General features: G+C 39.9%; 1 protein-coding gene across 1 annotated transcript in view; it reads left to right on the top strand.

The window, feature by feature from the left end:
- TEX11 (testis expressed 11) overlaps nt 1-26,823 on the top strand; it is an 827,067-nt gene that overhangs the window by 587,685 nt on the left and 212,559 nt on the right. Inside the window, exons 18-19 of the mRNA XM_053699074.1 lie at nt 5,519-5,559; nt 6,855-6,941. Coding sequence (XP_053555049.1) covers nt 5,519-5,559; nt 6,855-6,941 — 128 coding nt within the window. The remainder of the gene's footprint in view (nt 1-5,518; nt 5,560-6,854; nt 6,942-26,823) is intronic.

Here is a 26,823-nt window from a genome sequence, read left to right as displayed (position 1 = left end):
ATGCCTGCTGTCGTTGGATTTCCATTGTGTTCAGCTAGCTCCGAGTAGTGCATTGCTACCAAGAAAATGAAGCACAATTGATAATAGCAGTAAATTGGAAAGTTGTTTAAAATGCTCTATCTGAATCATGAAAGAAAATGTTAGAGTTTTATATCCATTTAAAGAGAAGACATTAGAGATGTGTACGGGCAAAAATTTGTTTTGTCCGGAAGATTTGCTTGAGATTTTTCACAAACATCGTTTGCCCGCATGTTGTTCATATAGGCATTTACTTCTGCCAAATAATGGATTCGTATTCATTCCCATTTTATGGGAACAACAAATATATACAACAATATTTAGCAAAAATTTCACATTATAGAATATATATTATAGAACTTAAATTTCAATGATAACAGAACATACAACTCGCTGATTGAATTTGAGTCAATTCACAGGGGCACAGAAGTCATGCAACTGCTTATTCTAATAACTTTAGTCAAAGTGGTTGAAAATATCTGACCTTCCTACAGTCTCCCACCTCCCCTTCATTAAAGGGACACTGAACCAAAATGTTTTCTTTCATGATTCAGATAGAGCATAAAATTTTAAGCAACTTTCTAATTTACTCCTGTTATCAAATTTTCTTCATTCTCTTGGTATCTTTATTTGAAATCCAAGAATGTAAGTTGAGATGCCGGCCCATTTTTGGTGAACAACCTGGGTTGTCCTTGCTGATTGGTGGATAAATTCATCCACCAATAAAAAAGTGCAGTCCATAGTACCCCCAAAAAAGTTTATATGTCTTCTTTTTCAAATAAAGCTAGCAAGAGAACGAAGAAAAAATGATAATATGAGTAAATTAGAAAGTTGCTTAAAATTGCATGCTTTATCTGAATCATGAAAGAAAAAAATTAGGTTCAGTGTCCCTTTAACCAGGAATTTCAGAGAAAAACTTGGCCAAAATACCAAATTTTTTTAGTATTTTTGTTATCACTCCATTAAAACAGAAATAGAGCCTTGTTTTTTATTTTTTTATTTACCTATCACAACTATATATTTTTTTTAGTAGACAACCCAAGGTATTGTTCTAAGCTCATTTTGGTATATTTTATGCCACTGTTTTGCCGCCAAATGCAATCATATTAAAAACATTCAGCTAGATTACGGGTTTTGAGTGCTATAGGGAAATTAACGAGCGCCACAAAAGCCAATAGAATGGGAGCTCAAGCCTATTGGCTGATTGGATCAGCCAATAGGATGAAAGCTCAATCCTATTGGCTGATTGCAACAGCCAATAGGATTTTTTCCCCTTTAATTCCTATTGGCTGATAGAATTCTATTAGCCAATAGGAATGTAAGGGACGCCATCTTGGATGACGTCACTTAAAGGGAAACTTCATTTTCCAGCGGATTTCGTAAGAAGAGGATGCTCCACTCCGGATGTCTTGAAGATGGACCCGCTCGGCGCCGGATGGATGAAGATAGAAGATGCCGTCTGGATGAAGACTTCTGCCCACTTGGATGAAGACTTCTGCCAGCTTCGAGGAGGACTTCTGCCCGCTTGGATGAAGACTTCTGCCGCCTGGATGAGGATGGATGTCCGGGCCTTCGAAAACTGTAAGTGGATCGTCGGGGGTTAGTGTTAGTTTTTTTTTAAGGGTTTATTGGGTGGGTTTTATTTTTAGATTAGGGTATTGGGCAATGTAAAAGAGCTAAATGCCCTATTTTGATAGAATAAAAAGAGAGAAGTGCTCAACCTGGAAACAAACAATATCATAATAGCTTGTTCTATGGCTAGTTACCACCCAAGAAGTAGCCTCTTTTTGCTCAACATGTGCCTTTCACAGAGAAGAACTTTCCTGAAGCATATCAGTCTGATCCTGACTTCACAGTACAGTCCAGCCCCGAAATACCAGGCAATCCTTCTCTGAACGAGAGAAACAGCAAAACCGCAGACGTACGTTTTGGCCTATTGTGGGCCTCATCAGTGAGGTGCAGCCATATCCCTCTAGGCACACTGAACAACGGGTCCACTTCTGGATTCCCACATCACACTTAGGGAGACTTCCCAAAATGTCATAATTTGCATAAATAAAAAGAGAGAAGCGCTTAACCTGGAAATGAATAATAGCTTGTTCTATGGCTAGTTACCACCTAAGAAGTAGCCTCTTTTTGCTCAACATGTGCCTTACACACAGAAGAACTTTCCTGAAGCATATCAGTCTGATCCTGACTTCACAGTACAGTCCAGCCCCGAAATACCAGGCAATCCTTCTCTGAACGAGAGAAACAGCAAAACCCCAGACTTACGTTTCGGCCTATTGTGGGCCTCGTCAGTGAGGTACAGCCATATCCCTCTAGGCACACTGAGCAACGGGTCCACGTCTGGATTCCCGCATCACACTATTTTGATAGGGCTATTAGAATAGGTGTAATTTGTTTTTATTTTTGATCATTTTGTTTTTTATTTTGTGTAATTTAGTGTGCTTTTTTTGTAATTTAGATAATTGTATTTAATTAATTTAATTTATTTTATGTTATTGTAATGTTAGGTTTTATTGTAAGGCAGGTTAGGTTTTATTTTACAGGTAAATTTGTATTTATTTTAACTAGGTAGTTATTAAATAGTTAATAACTATTTACTAACTAGTCTACCTAGTTAAAATAAATACAAACTTACCTGTGAAATAAAAATAAAACCTAAGATAGCTACAATGTAACTATTAGTTATTTTGTAGCTAGCTTAGTTTTTTTTTTTACAGGTAAGTATTTGGTTTTAAATAGTAATTATTTAGGTTATAATTGTAAGTTTAATTTAGATTTATTTTAATTATATTTAAGTTACGGGGTGTTAGGGTTATGCTTAGGATTAGGTTTAGGGGTTAATATATTTATGTAGAGTTAGTGATATGGGAGGCCAGAGATTTAGGGGTTAATAGTTTATTTTAGTATATTTCGTTGTGGGGGGCTTGCGGTTTAGTGGTTAGTAGGTTTATTATTGCAGCGTTGTGGGCGGACGGCAGATTAGGGGTTAATAATCTTTAAATAGTGTTTTTATGCGGGAGTGCAGTGGTTTAGGGGTTAATAGGTTTATTATAGTGGTGACGATGTCGAGGAGCAGCGCAATAGGGGTTAATACATTTTTTAAGTGGCGGTGATGTCGGGAGCGGCAGATTAGGGGTTAATAAATTTATTATAGTGCTTGCAATGCGGGAAGGCCTCGGTTTAGGGGTTAATATGTAGTTTATGGGTGTTAGTGTACTTTTTAACACTTTAGTTATGAGTTTTATGCTACAGCTTTGTAACCTAAAACTCATTGTACCGCTCACTTTTTGGCCTCCCAGGCAAAACTCGTAATACCGGCGCTATGAAACTCCCATTGAAAAAGGACTTTTTTAAAAGTGCGGTACTAACGTTGCATGACGGCCAAAAAGGTGTGCAGTACACCTATACCTACAAGACTTTTAATAGCAGCATTAGGGAAAATGAAGCGTTATGGCCCATACCGATGCTATTTGAGTCATAACGCAAAACTCGTAATCTAGCTGATTGTTTTTTTTAACTTTTTCACAAACTTTGGGTTTCTCACTGAAATTATTTACACACAACTACTTCAGTCATAAGACAAATGGTTGTAAAAGGCTCTCTGGGGTCCCCTTTGTTCAGAAATAGCATACATGCATGGGTTTGTGATTAGTTTTTAGCAATTAGAAGGCCGCTAATTGCAGCTGTGCACCACACTTCTGAAATTACCAGCAGTGAAGGGGTTAATTAGTTAGCTGGTAAGAGTAATAGTATTTTAATAAAGGGATAACCCTCCCACCTGACACTTCCTACCTTCCTGATCCCTCACAAACCCACACTCCTGATCATCATTTTAAGTACTCACAGACAGTCTGCCAGTATGAAGTTTCTTAGTTTTTTTTTTTTTTAAATAAATTAATTGTATTTATTTATTTTCTGCAGTGTAGGATCCCCTTTACCCTCCCACCTCCCTGATCCCTCCTAAACAGCTCTCTAACCCTCCTCCCTCCTAATGGTGTATGCCATCTTAGGTACTGGCAGCTCGGCTGTCTGCCAGTACCCAGTTTATAGTTTTTTGGTGTTGTTGCTTTTAATAAGTTATTTATTGTTCTTTAATAATTTTTTCCTGGGTAGGGGTGTCCCCCCTCTCACTCATTATGTAGGCCACCCCACACTGATTAAAACACATTTCTGTAGTGTAGCATCCCCTCCCTTTCACTCCTTCCAAACTTTTTTTCTGCAGGAAGGGTGCTGCCCCTCCCCCCCTCCACCACTGTGCCACTCATCTGCCTCCCTCCATCCCTCCCAAACCTTCCACTGGCACAAACGGATGATCGTTACAGACAATGACACAGACCATGCTCCGTTACCATATGAAGACAGATGCCTGTAGTCCAGGAAGAGCAGCTCTCGGCTTTTACTTGACAACCAAGAGCAGAGCTGCATGAATTTCACAACCAAGAGCTGCATGAACTTGCTTAAGGTCAGACGTATATAGACGGCATGCGGTATGATGGGCTATGTACCCCATGACATATATATACGTCCTTTTGGAGCAAGGGGTTAAAGAGACATGAAACTCATTTTTTTTCTTTCATGATTCAGATAGAGAATACAATTTTAAACAACTCATCAGTTTACTTCCATTATCTTATTTGCTTAATTATCTTGGTATCCTTTGTTAAAGAAGCAGCAATACACTACTGGGAGCTAGCTGAACACAGGTGAGCCAAGAACATGAGGCATATATGGGCAGCCACCAATCAGCAGCTCCTGACCAAAGGATACCAAGAGAAATGGATAATAGAAGTAAATTGGAAAGTTTATTAAAATCACATGATCTATCTGAATAATGACTTTCATGTCCCTCAAAGGCTTGAATAAACAAGGCTGTATGACTAAAATCCAACATTTAGCGTCGCTAACATCAATTATTAGTAATACTAGGGCAGGACTGGACAGGAGACAATAGGCACATAAATTGTCAGACCCCTGTACACCATTACAAACAATTTAGCTGATTAGCCAAACAATATAGATCCTTTCTGTAACTTTTCATGGTGCCAAAATGAACAAATTGATTTGGTTTAGCAACCATTTGTTTTTTTGTCCGTTTTGTCTAATAATGTATTCATCTTTTCGTGTATTGGATGACTCACCAGCATAAATTCAGCCAAATTTGCATTAATACACAGCCAAATGCACATCTCTAGTAGACATTGCTCTTTTCCTGCCAATCTGCCTGGACAGGCAGGCTTGATCTCATTAATGAATACTTTCAATGAATTGAGAGAAGAAATAGGATTTACTGTTTTAATGCTAAGAGATATAGGTAATTTGAGCTTTTTTAATCTGTTGGTCAGACATCATTAACTACTGTATAAAGAAGCATGTCCTAAATTACTGATCACTCAATTTAATTAATAAAGGACTCCTTATGATGTAAAGTTCCTTGGCTCATTGCCTTCTCAGTTTCTGTATCTCACATAATAAAATGTATTGTCTTTCCCAGGACTGCGGACACAGAGCTTCTGTTATCTTTTTTAAACACAGGTATGTTATGCTTTATTCAGACTTCATATCAGACTTTATACTCTGCAACACCATACCCATGTCACCTCAGATCAGACCACTGACCCTAAAGCTTGTGAGCCCCATACCCATATAAGACCTGTTCACATACATACCTGCATCACACCTCAGACCTGAGAACATGCAGCCCCATAACCACATCAAAACCTCATATCAGACATCCTTCCTTGCAACACCATACCCATGTCACCTCAGATCAGACCACTGATCCTGAAGCTTTTCAACCCCATAGCCAAATCAGATCTCACGTCAAACCCCTGTGTCAGACCCATGTAAGGCCTTACATATGATCACTGACCCTGCAATCCAATATCCACATTAGATCTCAGATCAGCCACTTGGACCTGCAGTCCCTTTCCCACACCTGATCTCAAATTATAGCCCTGGATCTGTAGCCCAATTTCCCTACCTGACCTCAGCTCAGATCCCTGTAATAGCACCAGAACCAAATCAGAACTCTGATTAGACCCCAACCCCTGAAACCTCTCTGTTAGTGCTATAACCACATAAGACCCTAGGCCCTGTGGCTACATACCCACATCAGACAGTAATTCAGACCCCTGACCTTACAACCCCTCTGTCACAACAATACATAAATCCCACCTCAGATCAGATCCCTCAACCCTATATACAAATCAGAAGTTAGATCTTAGCCTTAAAACTATAGCTGCATGCCCACATGAACAGGGCTTGATCTAGGGATATGGCAGCTTGTTCCTGTGCCAAGTAAAGTTGTGGGCTAAACATGTCTTAGATTGCAGAACCTAGGTTTACAGTGTCACTTTCCATTCTATAAAGTGGTGTTTACCTGCTTAAAAAATAAACATTTGTTCAGTTAATTGTGGTTTTGAATTCCCCCGCAGTGACCTAACTGTTCACACTCTATCTGTCAAAGCATATTAGCTGATAAGGTGTAGCCTTTTCATTGGTTCCACCTGCCTATGCTGACAGTTTTTTACATGTTTGCCTTTTACATGTAAATTACATCTAGAAATCCCACAATCTCAATTTTTTACAATCAACAACTGGTGTGTCCACTTCAAACATTTGCTAGTCCAGTGAAGAGTTTTAGGTAGTAACAGTTAACCATAGCATCTATATTTTAAGCTACAGACCACAAGACAGTCCAATATTCACTGAAACTGCCTCGCTTAGTGACTAGGCTGCATAGACAAGACAAAAATTTGACAGACTGTAGATGCTATTACTCATTTACTGATTTGATGGTTCATTTTTTTTCTGTCTTTGAAATTAAGCTCACAAGAAGCTTGCAGAGCCTATAAAAGAAGGATCTCTGAGCAACAACCAGAGAACTAATGAAGCGCACTGGTTCCGAAAAATTGGTAAGAAGTAAGTGGGGAAAGGTGTTTATGGGTGAATTGCCATCTTTGTTTTTACAGCAACGTTTCAGCATCTTTCTAAAGTAAGTAAATATACTAATGCCAAACACTAAGACCACTAAGATCACTGTTAATTGATGTAATTATGCTACTGGTATTACTACTGGTTTAAGGTGCTTTACAAATATTTCAATATGTTTTAATAAATAATTTTTTATAAAGTCAAAGGGAGCAGTATTAAAGGGACATTAAACTGCTGGGTACAACTACAGTAGCATAGTTACTACAGTATTCATCATGCAATTGTTTTCCCTCCTGTACCTGCAGTTGTCAAAACTCTACATTTTATACTGGGTGCTGCCATCTTGTAGCACATGTACCGTTGCCACCTCGGCCATGTTTTACCTGGACACTTATGTGTTATAACATGCTGCAGGGTCTGCAGAGGGGAACATGAATAGTGCTGTCCAGGGTCACTATTTTTGTGCTATCCAGCAGCAGAATGCATGTTTCTGTCTGCACACCCTGCAGCATGTGTAACTCATAAGTGTCCAGGAAAATATGGCCGAGGTAGCAACCCTAATCCAGTGACAGGAGTAGTGCACTTTAACAGATCTGTTATGTTACAAGCTTTTTTAAAAGCTGTACCTTTCTCTTCAGTTTAGATCGCATAATAGGAAGCAGAAGCATTACATTTTTCCAATTTTTTGCACAGTTTAAAAGTTAGATAACAAATACAAACACCAAGATGGCGGCGCCCATTGTGAAGATGCAGAACTTCACTAATACTTGTAAGGGGTTAAAATAAGAGAATTACTTTGAAGATAGCTGCAGGCACAAGAGGAAAAACAACAGCATGGTGAGTAGTAACCAAGATACTATAGTTGTACTCAGCAGTTTAATGTCCCTTTAAGCAAGTATACCAAATATACAAAGTCCATTTACTCAACTCATTACAATCTGACCACTGTTGTTTAAAATTCTTGATACTTATGCCAGTGAAAATAGAACTTTTGATCCAAGCATTTTTATGTGTATTGGTTCTTGTCATTTTTGTATATGCATATGGAGCAGACAGTGACCATCTTAGAATGAATTGCTAATCAAATTCAGCCACTAGGGCTCACAATATAACAATATTTTAAATGAAAGTAGGCTGACCCTCTTTGTGCCTTTAATACGGCTAGATTACGAGTTTTGCACTATTCTGGGTGCGTAAATAACGCAATAAAATGAGCGGTACCGCACTTTCCATTGCGCTGCCATTACGAGTTACTGAAAAACCTACTTGTGCTGTGCGTTATGGGGCGTTAAGCTCAATACCGCACAAAAGCCATGGGCTGAGTTTACGTGCTCGTGCATGCTTTCCCCCATAGACATCAGTGGGGAGAGAGTGTTAGAAAAAAACTAACACCTGCGATCGCGGAATGGCAAATCGCTGTAAAGCAACGCCATGGATGTCTATGGGGTAAAGAAAGTTATGTTTAAACCTAACACCCTAACATAAACCGCTAGTCTAAACACCCCTAGTCCGCCGCCCCCCGACATCACAGACACTAATTAAAGTGATTAACCCCTAAACTGCCGCCCCCCGCATTGCTAATACCTAAGTAAACCTATTGACCCTTAAACCGCCCTCCCCACCCTCCCCACATCACTACTACTATAATAAAACTAATAACCCCTAAACCGCCACTCCCAACATCGCCGACACCTAAATAAAGTTATTGACCCCTAATCCGCCGCTCCCTGACATCGCTGACACTAAATAAACATATTAACCCCTAAACTGCCGGCCCCCCACATCGCAACTATTAAATAAACCTATTAACATGTAAACCGCCAGCCCCCCACATTGTAACTAATAAACTAAGCCTATTAACCCCTAAATCGCCGGACCACCACATTGCAAAACACTAATTTAAACTATTAACTCCTAAACCTAACACCCCATAACTTTAAATTAAAAGTTACAATATAACTATCTTTAAATAAATAAAAACTTACCTGTCAAATAAAAAAAGACTAACATTAAACTATAAACTAACCTAACATTACTATTCTAATAACATTAAAAAAAACTACCAATTAAAAAACCTAAATTATAAAAAATAATACACTAAAATTACGAAAAATAAAAACACTCTAAGATTACAAAAAATACGAAATTATCAAAAATAAAAACAATTACACCTAATCTAATAGCCCTATAAAAATAAAACGCCCCCCCAAAATAAAAACACACCCTAACCTACAATAAACTACCAATAGCCCTTAAAAGGTGCTTTTGTAGGGCATTGCCATAAATTAAACAGCTCTTTTACAGAAAAAAAATGACAAAGTCCCCCAACAGTAAAACCCCCCACCCAACCAACCCCCCAAAATAAAAATCCTAAATCTAAATAAAACCTAAGCTACCAATTGCCCCTAAAGGGGCATTTGTATGCTCATTGCCCTTAAAAGGACATTCAGCTCTATTACAGTGCCCATCCCTAATCTTAAAAAAAATAAATAACCCCATAAAATCTACTCATGGTTCCTGAAGTCCGGACATCCATCCTCATCCAGGCGGCGAGAAGTCTTCATCCATGCGGCGACATCTTCATCCATCGCGGGGCCATCTTCTTTCTTCATCCCGGTGCTGTGGAGGCGTGGAGCTGCGGTGGAGCAGAGCTTCTTTGCCGCCAGCGCGGACATCCAGCATGGAGGATCCTCTTTATATGGTCACCACCGTACACTGAAGCTTGAATGTAAGGTACCTTTTTAAATTTGGGGTACCTTGCATTCCTATTGACTGACATTTTCAAATCAGCCAGTAGGATGAGAGCTACTGAAATCCTCTTGGCTGATTTGAAGATTGTAGCACTGAAAAGCTGGTGAGACTGATATGGCTGGCAAGGTGCATCTAATATCGAGGATGTGCCTTTTAAATTTGAAACCCACTTTGATGTTTCTCCATTAAAGGGACAGGAAACCCCAAAATATACTTTTATGATTTGGATAGAACATACAATTTTAAACAACTTCTGCTTCATTATCTTGTTATCTTTTGCTGAATGAGCATCATTGCACTACTGGCAGCTAGCTGAACCCATCTAGTTAGCCAATCGCAAGAGACAAATGTGTGCAGGCACCAATCAGCAGCTAGCTTCTACTAGTGTAGGATATGTGCGTATTCTATTTTCAGATGTGCTTTGTTTTCTTGGTATCCCTTGTGGAAAAATAAGTACATTTAAAAGTGTCTTAAAATGACATACTCTATCTGAATCATGCAAGTTTAATTTTGATTTTCCTATCCCTTTTAAATGCAAGCTACTCCCATGGAACACCTATACATTCATTATGTCTGCAACCTCCAATAAAGAACAAAAAAAAAAAAATACTTAATATTTAACCCATAGGAACATTGGGGATGTGGGTATATTATACAGGTATATACAATGTTTTATTTATATGTATTTCTTTTTAATGACACGATGAGTCCACGGATCATCTTAATTACTAATGGGATATTCACCTCCTGGTCAGCTGTTAAATAGCTCCCCCCCTTCCCTCCCACTCCAGTCATTCTCTTTGCCTACATTAGTGATAGGAAGTGGTAAAGTGAGGTGTTAGAAAAGATTCTTCAATCAAGAGTTTATTATTTTTAAAGCAGTGCAGGATTGTGCTGCTTTGGTCTAGGGTGTAGCCGTAGTCCATATCAGCCTCTTCAGTACAGCATTGGTTGCTTTAGAGCAATGGGAACTTGTGGGACATAATTCTCACTGCTCCTCCCATATATTATTGCTGCCCTAACCCTGAAAACCTGAGGAATATTTATTCAGGAATTTCTATTTCTTCACAGGTCCATGTGGGGGATAGGACCCCTCAAACCTGGTGAACTGCCTTTGCTGTCAGGCAGACATATGAGGTAAGTGCTATGTTATTTTCCTGGGACACTTAGAGGAAAAGGAGAACTTTACTATATATCATTACACTACATAAAGGGCTTATGGTATAAGGCTCTTTTTTAGGGGACAATGAAAGCTCTCAGAGTCTGAGAGAACTTGACAGCGTTTAGCAGGCACTGGGGCTGGGAGATGAGCACTTTTGATGGCTCTGGTGGTTCTTTTATCATGGCGTTATTTTTCATACGAAATAACGACCCGGAGAGTGTTTTTACTGTTAGCCACGCCCACAATGGGCGGATCTTTCTGTATTGCACGCTTTTTCGCTGCGCCTCTATCTGAAGACACAGTACAGACCGGATAATTTACTCTGCCTAGAAGCGCATGTTTCTGACTGATCAGGCGTTTCTAGGTCCGGAGGGTAGCTGAATCGTTCCCCTGTCGAGTCTGGATTGCTTGCCAGGAGGGAGAAAGAGGTCTCCGGTCTTGCAGTTAGGTAGGCACCTCAGCAGAGCTGCTGAGGTGTAGGGGTGTCAATTTTATTAGTGTATGGTCTTTTGGTTACGTTTTTACACACGCAGTAAAAAAGTTACACTTTTAAATTTAAAGGGACAGTAACGTTTTTTGCATTCAAACTTTTTGTGTCAAAATTAAAGTTTTTATTGCATAATTATATTATTGTGATTCAGTATGGACCAAGGAGACTTGCAAAGTGTCACTTGCTCCTTGTGTTTTGATGCAAATATGGAACCACCAATCCCTTTCTGTCCCTCATGTATTGAGAGGACTTTAAGTTATAGGGAAAAGATTTTTCCTGAGCAAAACTTTTCAAAAGCGGATGCTGTCCAAAAGTCTAATGACAAGGTTCAAGGTATGCTGCAGCTTTCTCCCCAAGCATCCCAAATTTTACCGCCCGCACAAGTAGTGCCCTGCACTTCTACTGTAGCTCCCGCTGGAGTTACTTTAAAAGACATAGCTTCCCTTATGTCTTCTACAATTTCTGATGCATTGTCTGCTTTCCTAATGTTCCAGGGTAAACGTAAGAGGAAAACCAGACATTCAGTAAGTGAGGTTTCTGATGCAATTGTGGCAATTTTGGAGGTACCCTCCCAAGGACCTGAAGAGGAGGGTACTGCGGTTCCATCTGAAGGTGAAATTTCAGATTCAGAAAGTTTATTGCCTCTGACAGATTCGGAGGTTGTAACTTTTAGGTCTAAACTAGAACACCTCCGCCTGTTGCTTAGGGAGGTTTTGGTTACTTTGGACGACTGTGACTCCACGGTAGTGGTTGCCCCTACGAAGTCTAGTAAATTGGACAGATATTTCAAGGTCCCTTCTTACTCAGACGTATTTGCTGTTCCAAAGCAAGCTTCAGAGATCATTACTAAGGAGTGGGAGAGACCAGGCATACCCTTTTCTCCCTCTCCTATTTTTAAGAAGATGTTTCCCATAGCTGACTCTTTCAAGGAGGCTTGGCAAACAGTTCCTAAGATGGAAGGGGCCGTTTCCACCTTAGCCAAGAGAACTACTATTCCCATAGAGGATAGTTGTGCTTTCAAAGATCCTATGCACAAGAAGTTAGGGGATTTACTTAAAAAGATTTATGTTCACCAGGGTCTGCAGGGTCTACTCAGACGTATTTGCTGTTCCAAAGCGAGCTCCAGAGATCATTACTAAGGAGTGGGAGAGACCAGGCATACCCTTTTCTCCCTCTCCTATTTTTAAGAAGATGTTTCCCATAGCTGACTCTTTCAAGGAGTCTTGGCAAACAGTTCCTAAGATGGAAGGGGCCGTTTCCACCTTAGCCAAGAGAACTACTATTCCCATAGAGGATAGTTGTGCTTTCAAAGATCCTATGGACAAGAAGTTAGGGGATTTACTTAAAAAGATTTATGTTCACCAGGGTCTGCAATGGCAGCCAGCTGCGTGCATTGCTACCGTCACTAGTGCGGCAGCATATTGGTTTGATGCACTGTCTGAGTCTCTCAGGACTGAGACTTCCTTGGAGGAGATTCAAGACAGGATAAAAGCTCTGTAACTAGCTAATGCCTTTGTTACGGACGCTTCCCTTCAAATTATTAAACTGGGAGCTAAGATTTTGTGTTTCTCTATTCTAGCCCGCAAAACCTTATGGTTAAAGCCTTGGTCTGCGGATGTGTCATCTAAGTCTAAGCTTCTAGCGATTCCTTACAAGGGGAAGACCTTGTTTGGACCTGGCCTGACGGAAATTATCTCTGATATCACGGGAGGTAAGGGTCATCTCCTCCCTCAGGATAAGAGAAACAAACAAAAAGGACGACAGAGTAATTTTCGTTCCTTTCGAAATTTCAAAGGAAATTCTTCCTCTTCCTCCTCTAAGCAGGAACAATCTAAGCCTACATGGAGACCCAACCAGTCTTGGAATAAGGGTAAACAATCCAAGAAGCCTGCTATTGAATCCAAGACAGCATGAAGGGCATGCCCCAGATCCGGGATCGGATCTGGTAGGGGGCAGACTTTACTTCTTCGCTCAGGCTTGGGTTCGGGACGTTCAGGATCCCTGGGCAATAGAAATAGTGTCTCAGGGATACAAATTGGAGTTCAAAAATTTTCCTCCCAGAGGCAGGTTTCTACAAGATTATCTGCAGACCAGACAAAGAGAGAGGCGTTCTTACATTGTGTAGGAGACCTCTTCGCCCTGGGAGTGATTGTTCCATTCCAGCACAGGAACAGGGTCAGGGTTTTTATTCCAATCTGTTCGTGGTTCCCAAAAAGGAGTGAACCTTCAGACCAATTTTAGACCTCAAGAGTCTAAACAAATTTCTCAGGGTTCCGTCCTTCAAAATGGAAACTATTCGTTCCATTCTTCCATTGATCCAGGAGGGTCAATTTATGACAACAGTGGATTTAAAGAACGCGTTTCTACATGTTCCTATTCACAGGGATCATCACAAGTTCCAAAGGTTTGCCTTCCAGGACAAACACTTCCAGTTCGTGGCTCTTCCTTTCCGTCTGGCCACGGCTCCCAGAATCTTTACAAAGGTTCTGGGGTCTCTGTTGGCGGTACTTCGGTCATGGGTCATTGGGGTGGCGCCTTATCTGGATGACATTCTAGTCCAGGCGCCATCTTTTCAACAATCAAGATCCCACACTGACATGGTGTTATCTTTCCTGAGATCTCACGGGTGGAAGGTAAATTTGGAAAATAGTTCCTTAGTCCCAAATACAAGGGTAACTTTCTTAGGAACCATAATAGATTCCCTATCTATGAAGATTTGTTTGACAGAAGTCAGGAAATCAAAGATTATCGATACTTGTCTAGTCCTTCAGTCCACTCCTCGGCCGTCAATGGCTCAGTGCATGGAGGTAATCTGGCTGATGGTGGCGGCAATGGACATCATCCCGTTTGCTCGGTTCCACCTCAGACGTCTGCAGTTAAACATGCTCAGGCAATGGAACTGAGATTATGCAGACTTGTCTCCTCGAATAACTGTGGAGCAGGAGACAAGGGACTCTCTTCAATGGTGGTTGTCTCTGGATCATCTCTCCCAGGGAACCTGCTTTCGCAGACCGTCTTGGGTGATTGTGACAACAGACGCCAGCCTTCTTGGGTGGGGAGCTGTCTGGGGCTCCCTAAAGGCTCAGGGATTTTGGACTCAGTCGGAGTCTGTTCTTCCTATAAACATCCTGGAACTGAAAGCGATCTTTAATGCTCTTCTGGCCTGGCCTCAGTTAGCCTCAGTCCAGTTTATCAGGTTCCAGTTGGACAACATTACTTCAGTGGCTTACATCAATCATCAGGGAGGAACAAGGAGTTCCTTAGCGATGATGGAGGTAACCAAGATAATTCAGTGGGCGGAGGCCCATTCTTGCTACCTGTCAGCGATCCACATCCCAGGGGTGAACAACTGGGAGGCGGACTTTCTGAGCAGGCACACCTTTCATCCGGGGGAGTGGGAACTCCATCCGGAAGTGTTTTCCAGCCTGATTCTCAAGTGGGGCAGCCGGAATTAGAGCTCATGGCATTTCAACAGAATGCCAAGCTCCCGAGATACGGGTCAAGGTTCAGGGACCCCCAGGCGGAACTGATAGATGCTCTGGCGGTTCATTGGACCTTCAGTCTAGCATACCTATTTCCTCCGTTTGCGCTTCTCATTGCTCGAATCAAGCAGGAGAGGGCGTCGGTGATCCTAATTAGATATGTGCATGGCGAAAAAATTCGGTTCAGATTGATTCGGATTTCGGTTCAGATCGATTCGAATTCGGAAAAATTTGAATCAATTTGGTTCGGATTCGTTTCGGGAATCATTCAGATTCGAATAAATTCGGCTGTATTCGGTTCGATTTGGTTCGGAAATTCGGCATTTCGGTAAGTGTTAGGTGGTATTAGACTAGTATTATGTACTGTATATTAGGTGTAACCCATAGCAGAGTGATATAACCTAATATACTGTACAATACTAGTGTAATCCATGGACATCCGAATCTACCGAATAAATCCGTACTAATTTGGATTTATTCGGTAGATTCGGCACTATTTTAATTCGGAAATTCGGACCCCGAATTTTACGAAATCGGACGAATTTCCGAATCGATCCGAAACGAATCGCACATGTCTAATCCTAATTGCTCCTGCTTGGCCTCGCGGGATTTGGTATGCAGATCTGGTGTATATGTCATCTCTGCCACCTTGGAGACTTCCGTTGAGGTAGGACCTTCTAATTCAAGGGCCCTTCCTTCACCCAAATCTAGTTTCTCTGAAGCTGACTGCTTGGAGAATGAACGCTTAATTTTATCCAAGCGACCATGACCATAATTCAGGCTCGTAAGCCTGTAACTAGAAAGATTTACCATAAGATATGGCGCAAATATCTCTATTGGTGTGAATCCTACTCATTGGAGTAGAGTTAGGATTCCTAGAATTTTGTCTTTTCTCCAAGAAGGGTTGGAGAAAGGTTTATCGACAAGTTCCCTAAAGGGTCAAATCTTGGCTTTATCTATTTTGTTACACAAACGTCTGGCGGATGTCCCAGATGTACAATCATTTTGTCAGGCCTTGGTCAGGATCAGGCTTGTGTTCAAACCAGTTACTCCTCCATGGAGTCTTAATTTAGTTCTCAAAGTTCTTCAAGCCTATGCATTCCTTAGATATTAAGTTGTTATCTTGGAAAGTTGTATTTCTTGTGGCTATTTCTTCTGCTCGGAGATTGTCAGAACTCTCTGCATTGCAGTATGAGTCTCCTTACCTTATTTTCCATTCAGATAAAGTAGTTTTACGTACTAAATTAGGATTTCTTCCTAAGGTCGTTTCTGATTGGAACATTAATTAGGAGATTGTTGTTCCTTCTTTGTGCCCTAATCCTTCTTCTCAGAAGGATTGACTTCTGCACAATTTGGACGTGGTCCGTGCTTTAAAGTTTTACCTGCAGGCGACTAAGGACTTTCATCAGTCTTCTTCTTTGTTTGTGATTTTCTCAGGAAAACGTAAGGGACAGAAAGCTACAGCTACTTCTCTTTCTTTTTGGCTGAAGAGTATCATACGTTTTGCATATGAGACTGCTGGACAGCAACCTCCTAAGAGAGTTACGACTCATTCCACGAGGGCTGTTGCTTCCTCATGGGCATTCAAAAATGAAGCTTCTGTGGAACAGATTTGCAAGGCTGCAACTTGGTCCTCTCTTCACACTTTTTCAAAGTTCTACAAATTTGACACTTTTGCCTTGGCTGAGGCCGCTTTTGGGAGAAATGTTCTTTAAGCAGTGGTGCCTTCCATTTAGGTTCCCTGTCTTGTCTTTCCCGTATCATCTGTGTACTCTAGTTTGGGGATTGAATCCCATTAGTAATTAAGACGATCCGTGGACTCATCGTGTCATAAAAAGAAAAGAAAATTTATGCTTACCTGATAAATGTATTTCTTTTTTGACACGATGAGTCCACGGCCCGCCCTGTTCTTGTAAGACAGGTTGTTGGGTATTTTAAACTTCAGACACTTCTGCACCTTGGCTTTTCTTTTCTTTCCTGAACTTCGGTCGAATACTGGAGTGGGAGGGAAGGGGGGAGCTATTTAACAGCTCTGCTGTGGTGCTCTTTGCCGCCTCCTGCTGACCAGGAGGTGAATATCCCATTAGTAATTAAGATGATCCGTGGATTCATCGTGTCAAAAAAGAAATAAATTTATCAGGTAAGCATACATTTTCTTTTTATTGTATAATGCTACAATATGTATTTTAAGTCATGAGTTTAAAAATAGACTTTTCTGCTTTTTATTAGAAAGATTTCATGTTTAGGATATTAATATTTTATAGAAGACAGTAGCCACAGCTTTTTAGTTTGCAACGTGTAAAACATGTTTTTTTATCATTTATGTTTTTTTAAAAAAAAAAAAACACTGCTATCAGCCCTTTTTAACATTTCACTGGCAATCTCGAATGGCATGACTGATCCTTTTTTTAAATATTGCCATTACCACTATCCCTATAGCCTATTTAATCCTTCTAGCCCAGTCTGTCTTCTTGTCTTGTATTTATTAATTGGAACCTCTGTATAGCACTGTGTCACATTAAAAATACAGAGAAAACAATAACCAAGGATAGGTGTTTGCTAATGACTCCCATTGCAATCAATCAAAATGATTATGCAAAGGGTCCTCTTTTTTTTATGTGATTTTTCACACCAATCCACATTCCAATCCATCAATAATTATGTGTACATATTTAGACTCGGGCAATTGTTTTTGTTTTTTTCTTAAAGGGACACTGAACCCAATTTTTATATTTTGTGATTTAGATAGAGCATGAAATTTTAAGCAAATTTCTAATGTACTCCAATTATCAAATGTTCTTCATTTTTTTGGTATCTTTATTTGAAATGCAAGAATGTAAGTTTAGATGCTGGCCCATTTTTGGTGAACAACCTGGGTTGTTCTTGCTGATTGGTGGATAAATTCATCCACCAATAAAAAAGTGCTGTCCAGAGTTCTAAACCAAAAAAAATCTTAGATGTCTTCTTTTTCAAATAAAGATAGCAAGAGAATGAAGAAAAATTGATAATAGGAGTAAATTAGGAAGTTGCTTAAAATTGCATGATCTGAATCACTAAAGAAAAAATTTGGGTTCAGTGTCCCTTTAATTTTCTAAGCCATTTAAATGAATAAAAAAAAATTGAATTAAGTGATATCACAAGGAAATCTAGTTACACAAAAATAAAAATACAATTTAAAAAGCAGCGGCTTCACAGGATTTTGTGGTAAATTATTAGACTTGTGCATGGCCGAAAAATTTGTTTCGGTTCGTTTCAGATCGATTCAGATGGTTTCGAATTTCGGTTCGGATCGATTCAAATTCGGAAAAATTAGAATGAATTTGTTTCGGATTCATTCAGATTCTAATAAATTCGTCTGGATTCGGTTCTATGCGGAAATTCGGAATTTCGGTATGTGTTAGGTGGGGTGTGCTGTGTATTAGACTAGTATTATGTACTGTATATTAGGTGTAACCCATAGCAGAGTGATATAACCTAACCAATACTAGTGTAATCCATGGCCATCCGAATGTAACAAATAAATCCGAACTAATTCGGATTTATTCGGTAGATTCGGTACTACCATAATTCGGAAATTCGACTCGATCCGAATCGCCGAATTTAACAAATTCGGCCGAATTTCGATTCGGAACGAATCGAAACGCACATCTTCTATAAATTATGATTGATTTAATACTACCCAGTAAGAAGAGGTTATCCACTTCTATATTACTTTCAGTTTGTGCAATTAATAGTTTCATATAAATTTGAATAACTTTAGAATTAAGATTTTAAAACATGCAAATAGTTAAAGAGACATAAAACCCCAAAATGTTCTTTGATTATTTAAATAGAAAATACTATTTTAAAAAAAGTTTCCAATTTACTTCTGTTACCAAATTTTCTTCATTCTCATGTTATTCTTTGTTGAAGATACCTAGGTAGGTAGTGGGCACATGTCTGAAGCACTACGTGACAGGAAATAGTGCTGCCATCTAGTGCTACTGTTAATGTATAACATTGATGCAAAACTGCTGCTATATAGTGCTGCATACACATGCACACCCCTGAACTTACATCCCTGCTTTTCAACGAAGGATAACAAGAAAGCAGAACATTTGATAATAGAAGTAAATTAGAAAGTTGTTTAAAATGGTATGTTCTATCTGAATCATGAAAGTAAAAATTAGGGTTTCTGTCCCTTTAATTGCAAAAATAAATAAGTATTCTAATGATCATATGGTAGTGTGATTTGGGCTAAATTTTATGTTTTTTCAGAAAACAATTGTCACATATCCTTGTTTATATGGTCACTGTGACCATAGGAGACAACTACACCTTTAAATTGTTAATGTGTTTCCTAGAGTGCCCTTTCAGTTTCTTTGAAGAGTTTTCATATGTCTGGGAGCTCCGTAAATGCTATTCAGTCCAGAGTTGATATCATATTTTACCTGCTTATGGTTTATTAAGGTATTTATGGCAGACATTACATCAAGCTAAAAAGTGATGGTAAATTAAAGTACAGGTAGCCCTCAGTTTACGCCAGGGTTAGGTTCCAGAAGGAATGGTTGTAAATTGAAACTGTTGTAAATTGAAACCCAGTTTATAATGTAAGTCAATGGGAAGTGAGGGAGTTAGGTTCCAGGCCCCTCTCAAAATTGTCATAAGTAACACCTAATACATTATTTTCAAAGCTTTGAAATGAAGATTTTAAATGCTAAACATCATTATAAACAGTATCAAATAATCGCACAACACGGAATATATCATTAAACTAAGTTAAATGAACAAAAACATTTGCTAAAACAGCATTATAAACCTAATAAAAAATCACACAACACATAAACGCAGAACTAATAGGAGGACTAGATAGAGGCCAACAAAGGCTACAAGAATGGGGATACACAACACCATTAAAGAAGTTTATGAAAGAGGGGAGGCCAGACAAAAGAGAAAATCTGACAGAAATTTCGGAAGGCAGATACGCCACCTGGTTGAAATACTCTCAACTAGCACACTTCATTCACACATCTCCACATAAGCATGAACTTTTAAGGGAATTCACCCCATACGAAACACTATGCGCAAACACAAAAGAGATTAGGCATACCCTCCATCTCAAGGCGGCTCATACAATCAGATCAAACAGCAACCCTACCAACGTACACCTCCAAGTGGCAGGAGGAGTTGGGCCTAGACATGACAAGAGATGACTGGGCAAGAATTTTTAGGCACACCAAAAAGATTTCCACGTCTCCACAGTTAATAGAAATGAATTATGAGATGGTACCTTACCCCTTCTAGGTCACACTCTATATACCCAAATGCTAGTGACAGATGTTGGAGGGGGTGCGAGGAGAGAGGAAGTTACCTCCACATGTGGTGGAATTGCAAGAAACTTACACAATTCTGGGTAGAAATAGAGAGGCACTACAAAGTGATCTTGTCAAACGATTTTACACTAACACCCAACCTAGCCCTACTCAATGACACCACGAACATCACTTGTAAGCTCAGACGCACATTATTACACCTAGGGCTGACAGGTGCAAAAGCATTAGTGGCTCTAAACTGGAAGAACCAGAACCCCCCAACGATCTCTGCTTGGACAGAGAAAGTAACAGAGATACTGGTTCTGGAAGAATACGGATATCTGAAGAGAAATAAATTAAATACTCTTGCAGAGGTTAGATTCTTGTGGGATGAGATGCAGACAGGCCTTAATAACAGTAACACAGGTTGATTGTACCTGATTTCGCTGATCTATCAGCCCCTAATAATTTTAGAGAGAGAGCAACACAAACTACAAAAACCCAAGAGAGGGAGACCAATGAGAGAACTTTTATTCCCAATGTCAAGGAGAGCATGGCAGACTGAGCCCCCTCAAGAAGGGGACTTTCCTATTTTCTTCTGCTTTTTTTTTCTTTTTTTTTCTTTCTCTTTTATATTTTCTTTTTAAGATTGAAAAGTTAATTGCTAAACTAAAGGACTGAGATCAAAACACAATAGCGCTAACCTCTTTAATGAAGATATAGACTTACAACGAACTTACGCAGAGGTAACCATAAAATGGACATGGCCATGAACAACCGAACATGTATGTGTTTAAAAACTGATGAGCTGTAACCATATATATTGTATTGGATTTTTGTGTTATCCAGATGTAAGCTTGAATTAACAATATTAACAATAAAGCCTTTTCAAAAAAAAAAAAAATCACACACAAGTATTTATGCTTTACTGAGCAACCACAAGGTTGCTAGATTGAACATAAATAATAGGCAGCACTGAACGAACACTAGGGCTTATATTATTAAAATGATCACCTAGAACTCAATGGACTACTTTATAGCTCTCCCCAGTGCAACCTACTCTAGGGATTCTCATTATGTGACCCCCCATCAGCACAACCCCCTTCTCAGCCCCCGTGACCAAGGAGACTTGCATACTTGATTCCTCATTGCAACCACTCTTTACACCTTTAGGACATCCTAAATAGTCACAGTTGTAGTTGGATGGCTCACTATCATGACTTTACCTACAGACTGCCTTAAAGGGACATTGTATACAAGATAATTATTTGCATAAATGTTTTGTAGACGATCAATTTATATAGCCCTTCTGTAGTGTTTTTGTAAAAATATATAGTTTTGCTTACTTTTTTGAGAACATTGTGCTGATTTTCACACTCCTAAATAAACCCCACAGTGTCAGATGTATACATGTGTTTACAGACTCCTGCTGGCTCCTGTTTATGTTATCTTTTCATATGCAGGCAGGGGGGAGTGTCTGCTCTTATTTACCCAGCCCTTTTCAGTTGGTGTCCCAGACTACCTCATCAACAGTGCTAAACTGGGAGCTTCTAAGTAAGTTTTTAAAAGGTTTTTTACTGGGTGTTTATATCGGTATCTGTGCACATTCTTCTTTATATAGTGTCTATTGCATGGAGTTATATGAAAATTGGTGTATCCTTTAAGGATCCATTATTTCCTAGTGACATATAAATGGTATTGTGGCACCAAATATATTGGTGCAATTTTGATACAGCCATTTTTTTGTGGCTTCATTGAGAACCCGCCCTTTAATTTGTAACCATATAAACTAAAGCTTTTTTCTTAATTTGCAGAAAAATATTTTATGAAATGCCTGTACACTGAGAATCAGATTGAAGAAAAACAATAATTTGTGTCTCAATATTCAGTAGGACTAAAAGATGCTGCCTCCTGATGGACAATATGCTTGAGAATAAACTACCAATTTATGTTTTACCCAATTAATCTCCTGTGATGCCGTACGTGTATGCCAAAGACCCTCAAACATTTGCCTCCCCAAGGATAAGGGGAGCACCGGATGACCCTTAGACAAGAGCTTCATGTCTACTGACAAGGCCCATGCAGGTCATAACATATGTCTAGAGCTAGCTGTGGAAAACTTTCATTCAGAGGAATTACTTGGGCTTTTGGTGCTGGAACACTGGACCAGGAATGTTGTCCTTATTGAAAAATACAAGTGGGCTAAAAAAGTTGCATTGAGGATGGATATAATCCTATAGAACAATAATAAGAGATTTTGTTTTCCAATTGTTCGCCTCTGTTTTTCTTTGCATATTTTAAAACAGATTAGAATTTAGAAACAATTTTAAAGGGAAGTCAATAATATGCTAGTGCTGGACATCTCCAGCATACCATGTGCAGTGCAAAGGCTGGTTTTATCTGTGCCAGGTTCATGTATGCGCACAAAACACTGATCGTTGTGATATGCTGAAGACGGCTGTATTTGTGGCATACCTGCACATCTTCATCCGGTCCTTACAGACATCAGGCCTCCTGAATCAACGGGCCCGCCGACCGAGTTACCTGTGACAAGACCCATACAAGCCCACGAATGGCACCTATACAATATCAACTGCCGTGACGCAGCTGGTCTCCTCTAAGGCCGCCATCAAAGGCCCGCAGTTGATAGAGTGGAGAAGGCCTAAACTGCGACGCCACCATCCGATCCACGGCCTGATCTACAAGGTCACGGTGAGTTATCAACACATACATCTGGGCTGGAGATCACTCTATAGAGCGTATACATAATCGAACACAGCACCTGTAAACAAACTGATAGACCTATCAGACCAACTGCTCTACACAGAATCTGTCTTTTCTTGGAAATTAGCTTCATACAAGAATAACCCCATTAATGGCCCTAAGGTGCATAACTCACATTATAACAGTTTTGGGGCTTTCAGGCTAAACAATAAGGCAAACTAGAATGGCACTATTCATGTGATTACCCCTAGCTTGTGGGGAGGGCGAGGAAAACACCAAGTTTATGTTTTTTCTTTTTATATTACTTATATTGTACACTGTTTGAATTAGCCTAAACAACAGTGTGCAAAATTTTTGATCACACTTTTTGGATGTATCATATACTCATTGTAACATGGCACAATCTTCCAAGGGGAAAAATACAAAGCCACTTAATGGACCCAAAAGAACGGTTGTTGACCACTTCACATCCTGTCAACCTGACTCTCTGATGGACCTGAAATGGAAATTAGCCCTGTATCTAATAATTCAGACCTAGTGGCCTTAACATTTCAAACTCTACAGGACTCAGTTCCTACAACAGTCACTCTGACATTTGTCCTAGATGCCCTAAAATCATTATTAGAAGCACACCACTCCTCTTTCAGATCTCAGATCACAGAATTTCTAGCAGACATGCAGAGAGAGATTACCGCCGTGAATGAAAGGGTGTACACGATCGAAAGAAAGCAAGAGGATGTAGTGGTAGATCAAGCCAATATGCTATCATATACACAATCATTGGCAGACCAACTCACTCAACTAGAAGACAAAATGGCGGATATGGAGGATTGCTCCCGCCAAAATAATCTCCGCATTAGAGGTATTTCAGAAACAATTCCTCCAGGAGACCTGGTTCCTTCCTTGACAGAGCTATTTATTTTGAAATATTTTTTTTTTGAGTTTTCCATATGGAACAAACATAACAATTTGTAAACAATTACATTGTACAGTAAATCAATGTTGTTGCTTGTGATAATATAGATACAATAATCACACAGTTACTACTATTCTCTTATCGTTTGTCCAAAGGCTTAAAAGCAAATAAGAACAATAAAATAACAATATGATGAACCAAAATTTAGAGAAAACTCTCTTCTTTGAAAATATAGAGTAAAAATAAAACACATAAAAAAGAAGAATGAAAGAAAGGGGATGTCTGAGAGGAGGTGATGTCACTAAAAAAAAATAACAAAAAGCAATGGATGGTCACTAGTGGTCCCACTACCTAATTAGTAGTTATCTCGTGCCAGAGTCTATTCTAAGACTTCGCCTATTTTGCATTGTTTGTTTGTCTGACCATACATTCCAATCCTCCCAAGTATTTAAATATTCTTGTCTGTTATCTAGCAATACAGATGCAGTATCCACCATTTGATGGTAGAACTTTAACTTGTTTGAGACTATATCAAAGCTTGGAACCAATGTTTTCAAGAATTTTGCTATAGTGGTTTTAACTGCCCTACAAATTATGCCTACTCATTTCATTGAAGACTTGGTGAGACCATTTATTGGAAACAGAAGAAGAAATGCTCTATAGTGATAATAATTTGCTTATTAAATAGTTTGCTTAATAGTTTATTGGTATGCATCCATAATTTTTTGGCTTCTTTGCATGTCCACCACATGTAAACATATGTCCCTGCTTCTTTACAGCCCCTATAACACATCTGTTGTATTGGTGTATTCCATTTATATCTACTAGGGTGTAGATACCATCTATATGCTACCTTAATATAGTTTCTCTTGTAAGATGTATCGAGTCCACGGATTCATCCTTACTTGTGGGACATCCTCCTCCCCCACAGGAAGTGGCAAAGAGAGCACCCACAGCAGAGCTGCCCATACAGCTCCCCCCCCAGCTCCACCCCCAGTCATTCTCTTTGCCTACTCTAAGTAACTAGGAAGTGCAGAGTGAGTGTGGTGACAAAAATGTTAGCTTTTTATTTCTCAAGCAAAAGTTTGTTATTTTAAATGGTGCCAGTGTGTACTATTTACTCTTTGTCAGAAAAGAGATGAAGATTTCTGCAAGGAGGATTATGATCTTAGCACTTTGTAACTAAGATCCACTGCTGTTCTCACAAGGGCTGAAGAGTACAGGAAAGCTTCATTTGACTGTGTTTATTCTAGAAGAGGCTGGCAATATCCCCATGGGGAAAGGGTAAGCTGTATTCAGACACTTGGATAGGAATTTCAGCTTGCTTGAAGGGCTCATTTGTTACTGGTGACACTGTTAGGAAAAAACGTTTTTGTTTGTTCAGTAAATTATGCAATTATAACGTTTTTTGAAGGGACTAAAGGGGGCATTGTGGCTTGTATTGCGTGCATTGTTCCTGTAACGACTACAGCTGCTTTCTGGTTTGAGGCTCTAGAAGAGGCTCTTCAAATGGAGACTCCATTAGAGGAAATTATGGACAGAATTAAGGCACTTAAGTTGGCTAATTCTTTTATTACAGATGCGCTTTTCTTTGGCTAAATTAGCGGCAAAGAATTCAGGTTTTGCTATTTTAGCGCACAGGGCGTTATGGCTTAAGTCCTGGTCTGCTGATGTGTCATCTAAATCTAAACTTTTGAACATTCCTTTCAAAGGTAAGACCCTATTCGGGCCTGAACTGAAGGAGATTATTTCAGACATCACTGGAGGGAAAGGTCATGCCCTCCCTCAGAATAGATCAAATAAGATGAGGGCCAAACATAATAATTTTGTTCCTTTCGGAACTTTAAGAGTGGTCCCGCTTCAGCTTCCTCTGCTACAAAGCAAGAGGGGAATTTTGCCCAATCCAAGTCAATCTGGAGACCTAACCAGGCTTGGAACAAGGGTAAACAGGCCAAGAAGCCTGCAGCTGCCTCTAAGACAGCATGAAGGGGTAACTCTCTCTCTCTGCGCTCAGGCTTGGGCAAGAGATGTTCAGGATCCCTGGGCTTTAGAAATTGTGTCCCAGGGATCTTCTGGAATTCAAGGGCTCCCTTCCAAGGGGGAGATTTGACATTTCTCGATTGTCTGTAAACCAGACAAAGAGAGAGGCGTTCTTACGCTGTGTAGTAGACCTACATACCATGTGGGTGATTCGCCCAGTCCCAAAGGATGAACAGGGGCTAGGGTTTTATTCAAACCTGCTTGTGGTTCCCAAGAAAGAGGGAACTTTCAGACCTCAAAATTCTAAACAAGTTCCTCAAAGTTCCATCATTCAAGATGGAGACTATTCGGACTATTCTACCTCTGATCCAGGAGGGTCAATATATGACTACCGTGGACTTAAAGGATGCGTATCTACACATCTCTATTCACAGAGATCATCATCAATTCCTCAGATTCACCTTTCTAAACAGGCATTACCAGTTTGTGGCCCTTCCTTTCGGGTTGGCCACGGCTCCCAGAATTTTCACAAAAGTGCTATGGTCCCTTCTGGCGGTTCTACGACCACGGGGCATAGCAGTGGCGCCTTATCTAGACGACATCTTAATTCAGGCGTCGACTTTCCAGCTAGCCAAGTCTCACACAGACATCGTGTTGGCTTTTCTGACATCTCACGGATGGAAGGTGAACATAAAAAAGAGTTCTCTCTTCCCTCTTACAAGAGTTTCCTTCCTAGGGACTCTGATAGACTCGGTAGAAATGAAAATATTTCTGACGGAGGTCAGAAAGTTAAAACTCTTATCCACTTGCCGAGCTCTTCATTCCATTCCTTGACCATCAGTGGCTCAGTGTATGGAGGTAATCGGACTCATGGTAGCGGCAATGGACATAGTTCCTTTTGCCCGTCTACACCTCAGACCACTGCAACTATGCATGCTCAAACAGTGGAATGGGAATTATGCAGATTTATCTCCTCAACTGCATCTGGACCAGGAGACCAGAGATTCTCTTCTCTGGTGGTTGTCTCAGGACCACCTGTCTCAGGGAATGTGCTTCCGCAGGCCAGA

Source organism: Bombina bombina, chromosome 1 (genome assembly GCF_027579735.1).
Source record: "Bombina bombina isolate aBomBom1 chromosome 1, aBomBom1.pri, whole genome shotgun sequence".
NCBI lineage: Eukaryota > Metazoa > Chordata > Amphibia > Anura > Bombinatoridae > Bombina > Bombina bombina.
The sequence above is the reverse complement of the archived record's forward strand: the minus strand, read 5'-3'. Positions and strand labels throughout refer to the sequence as shown.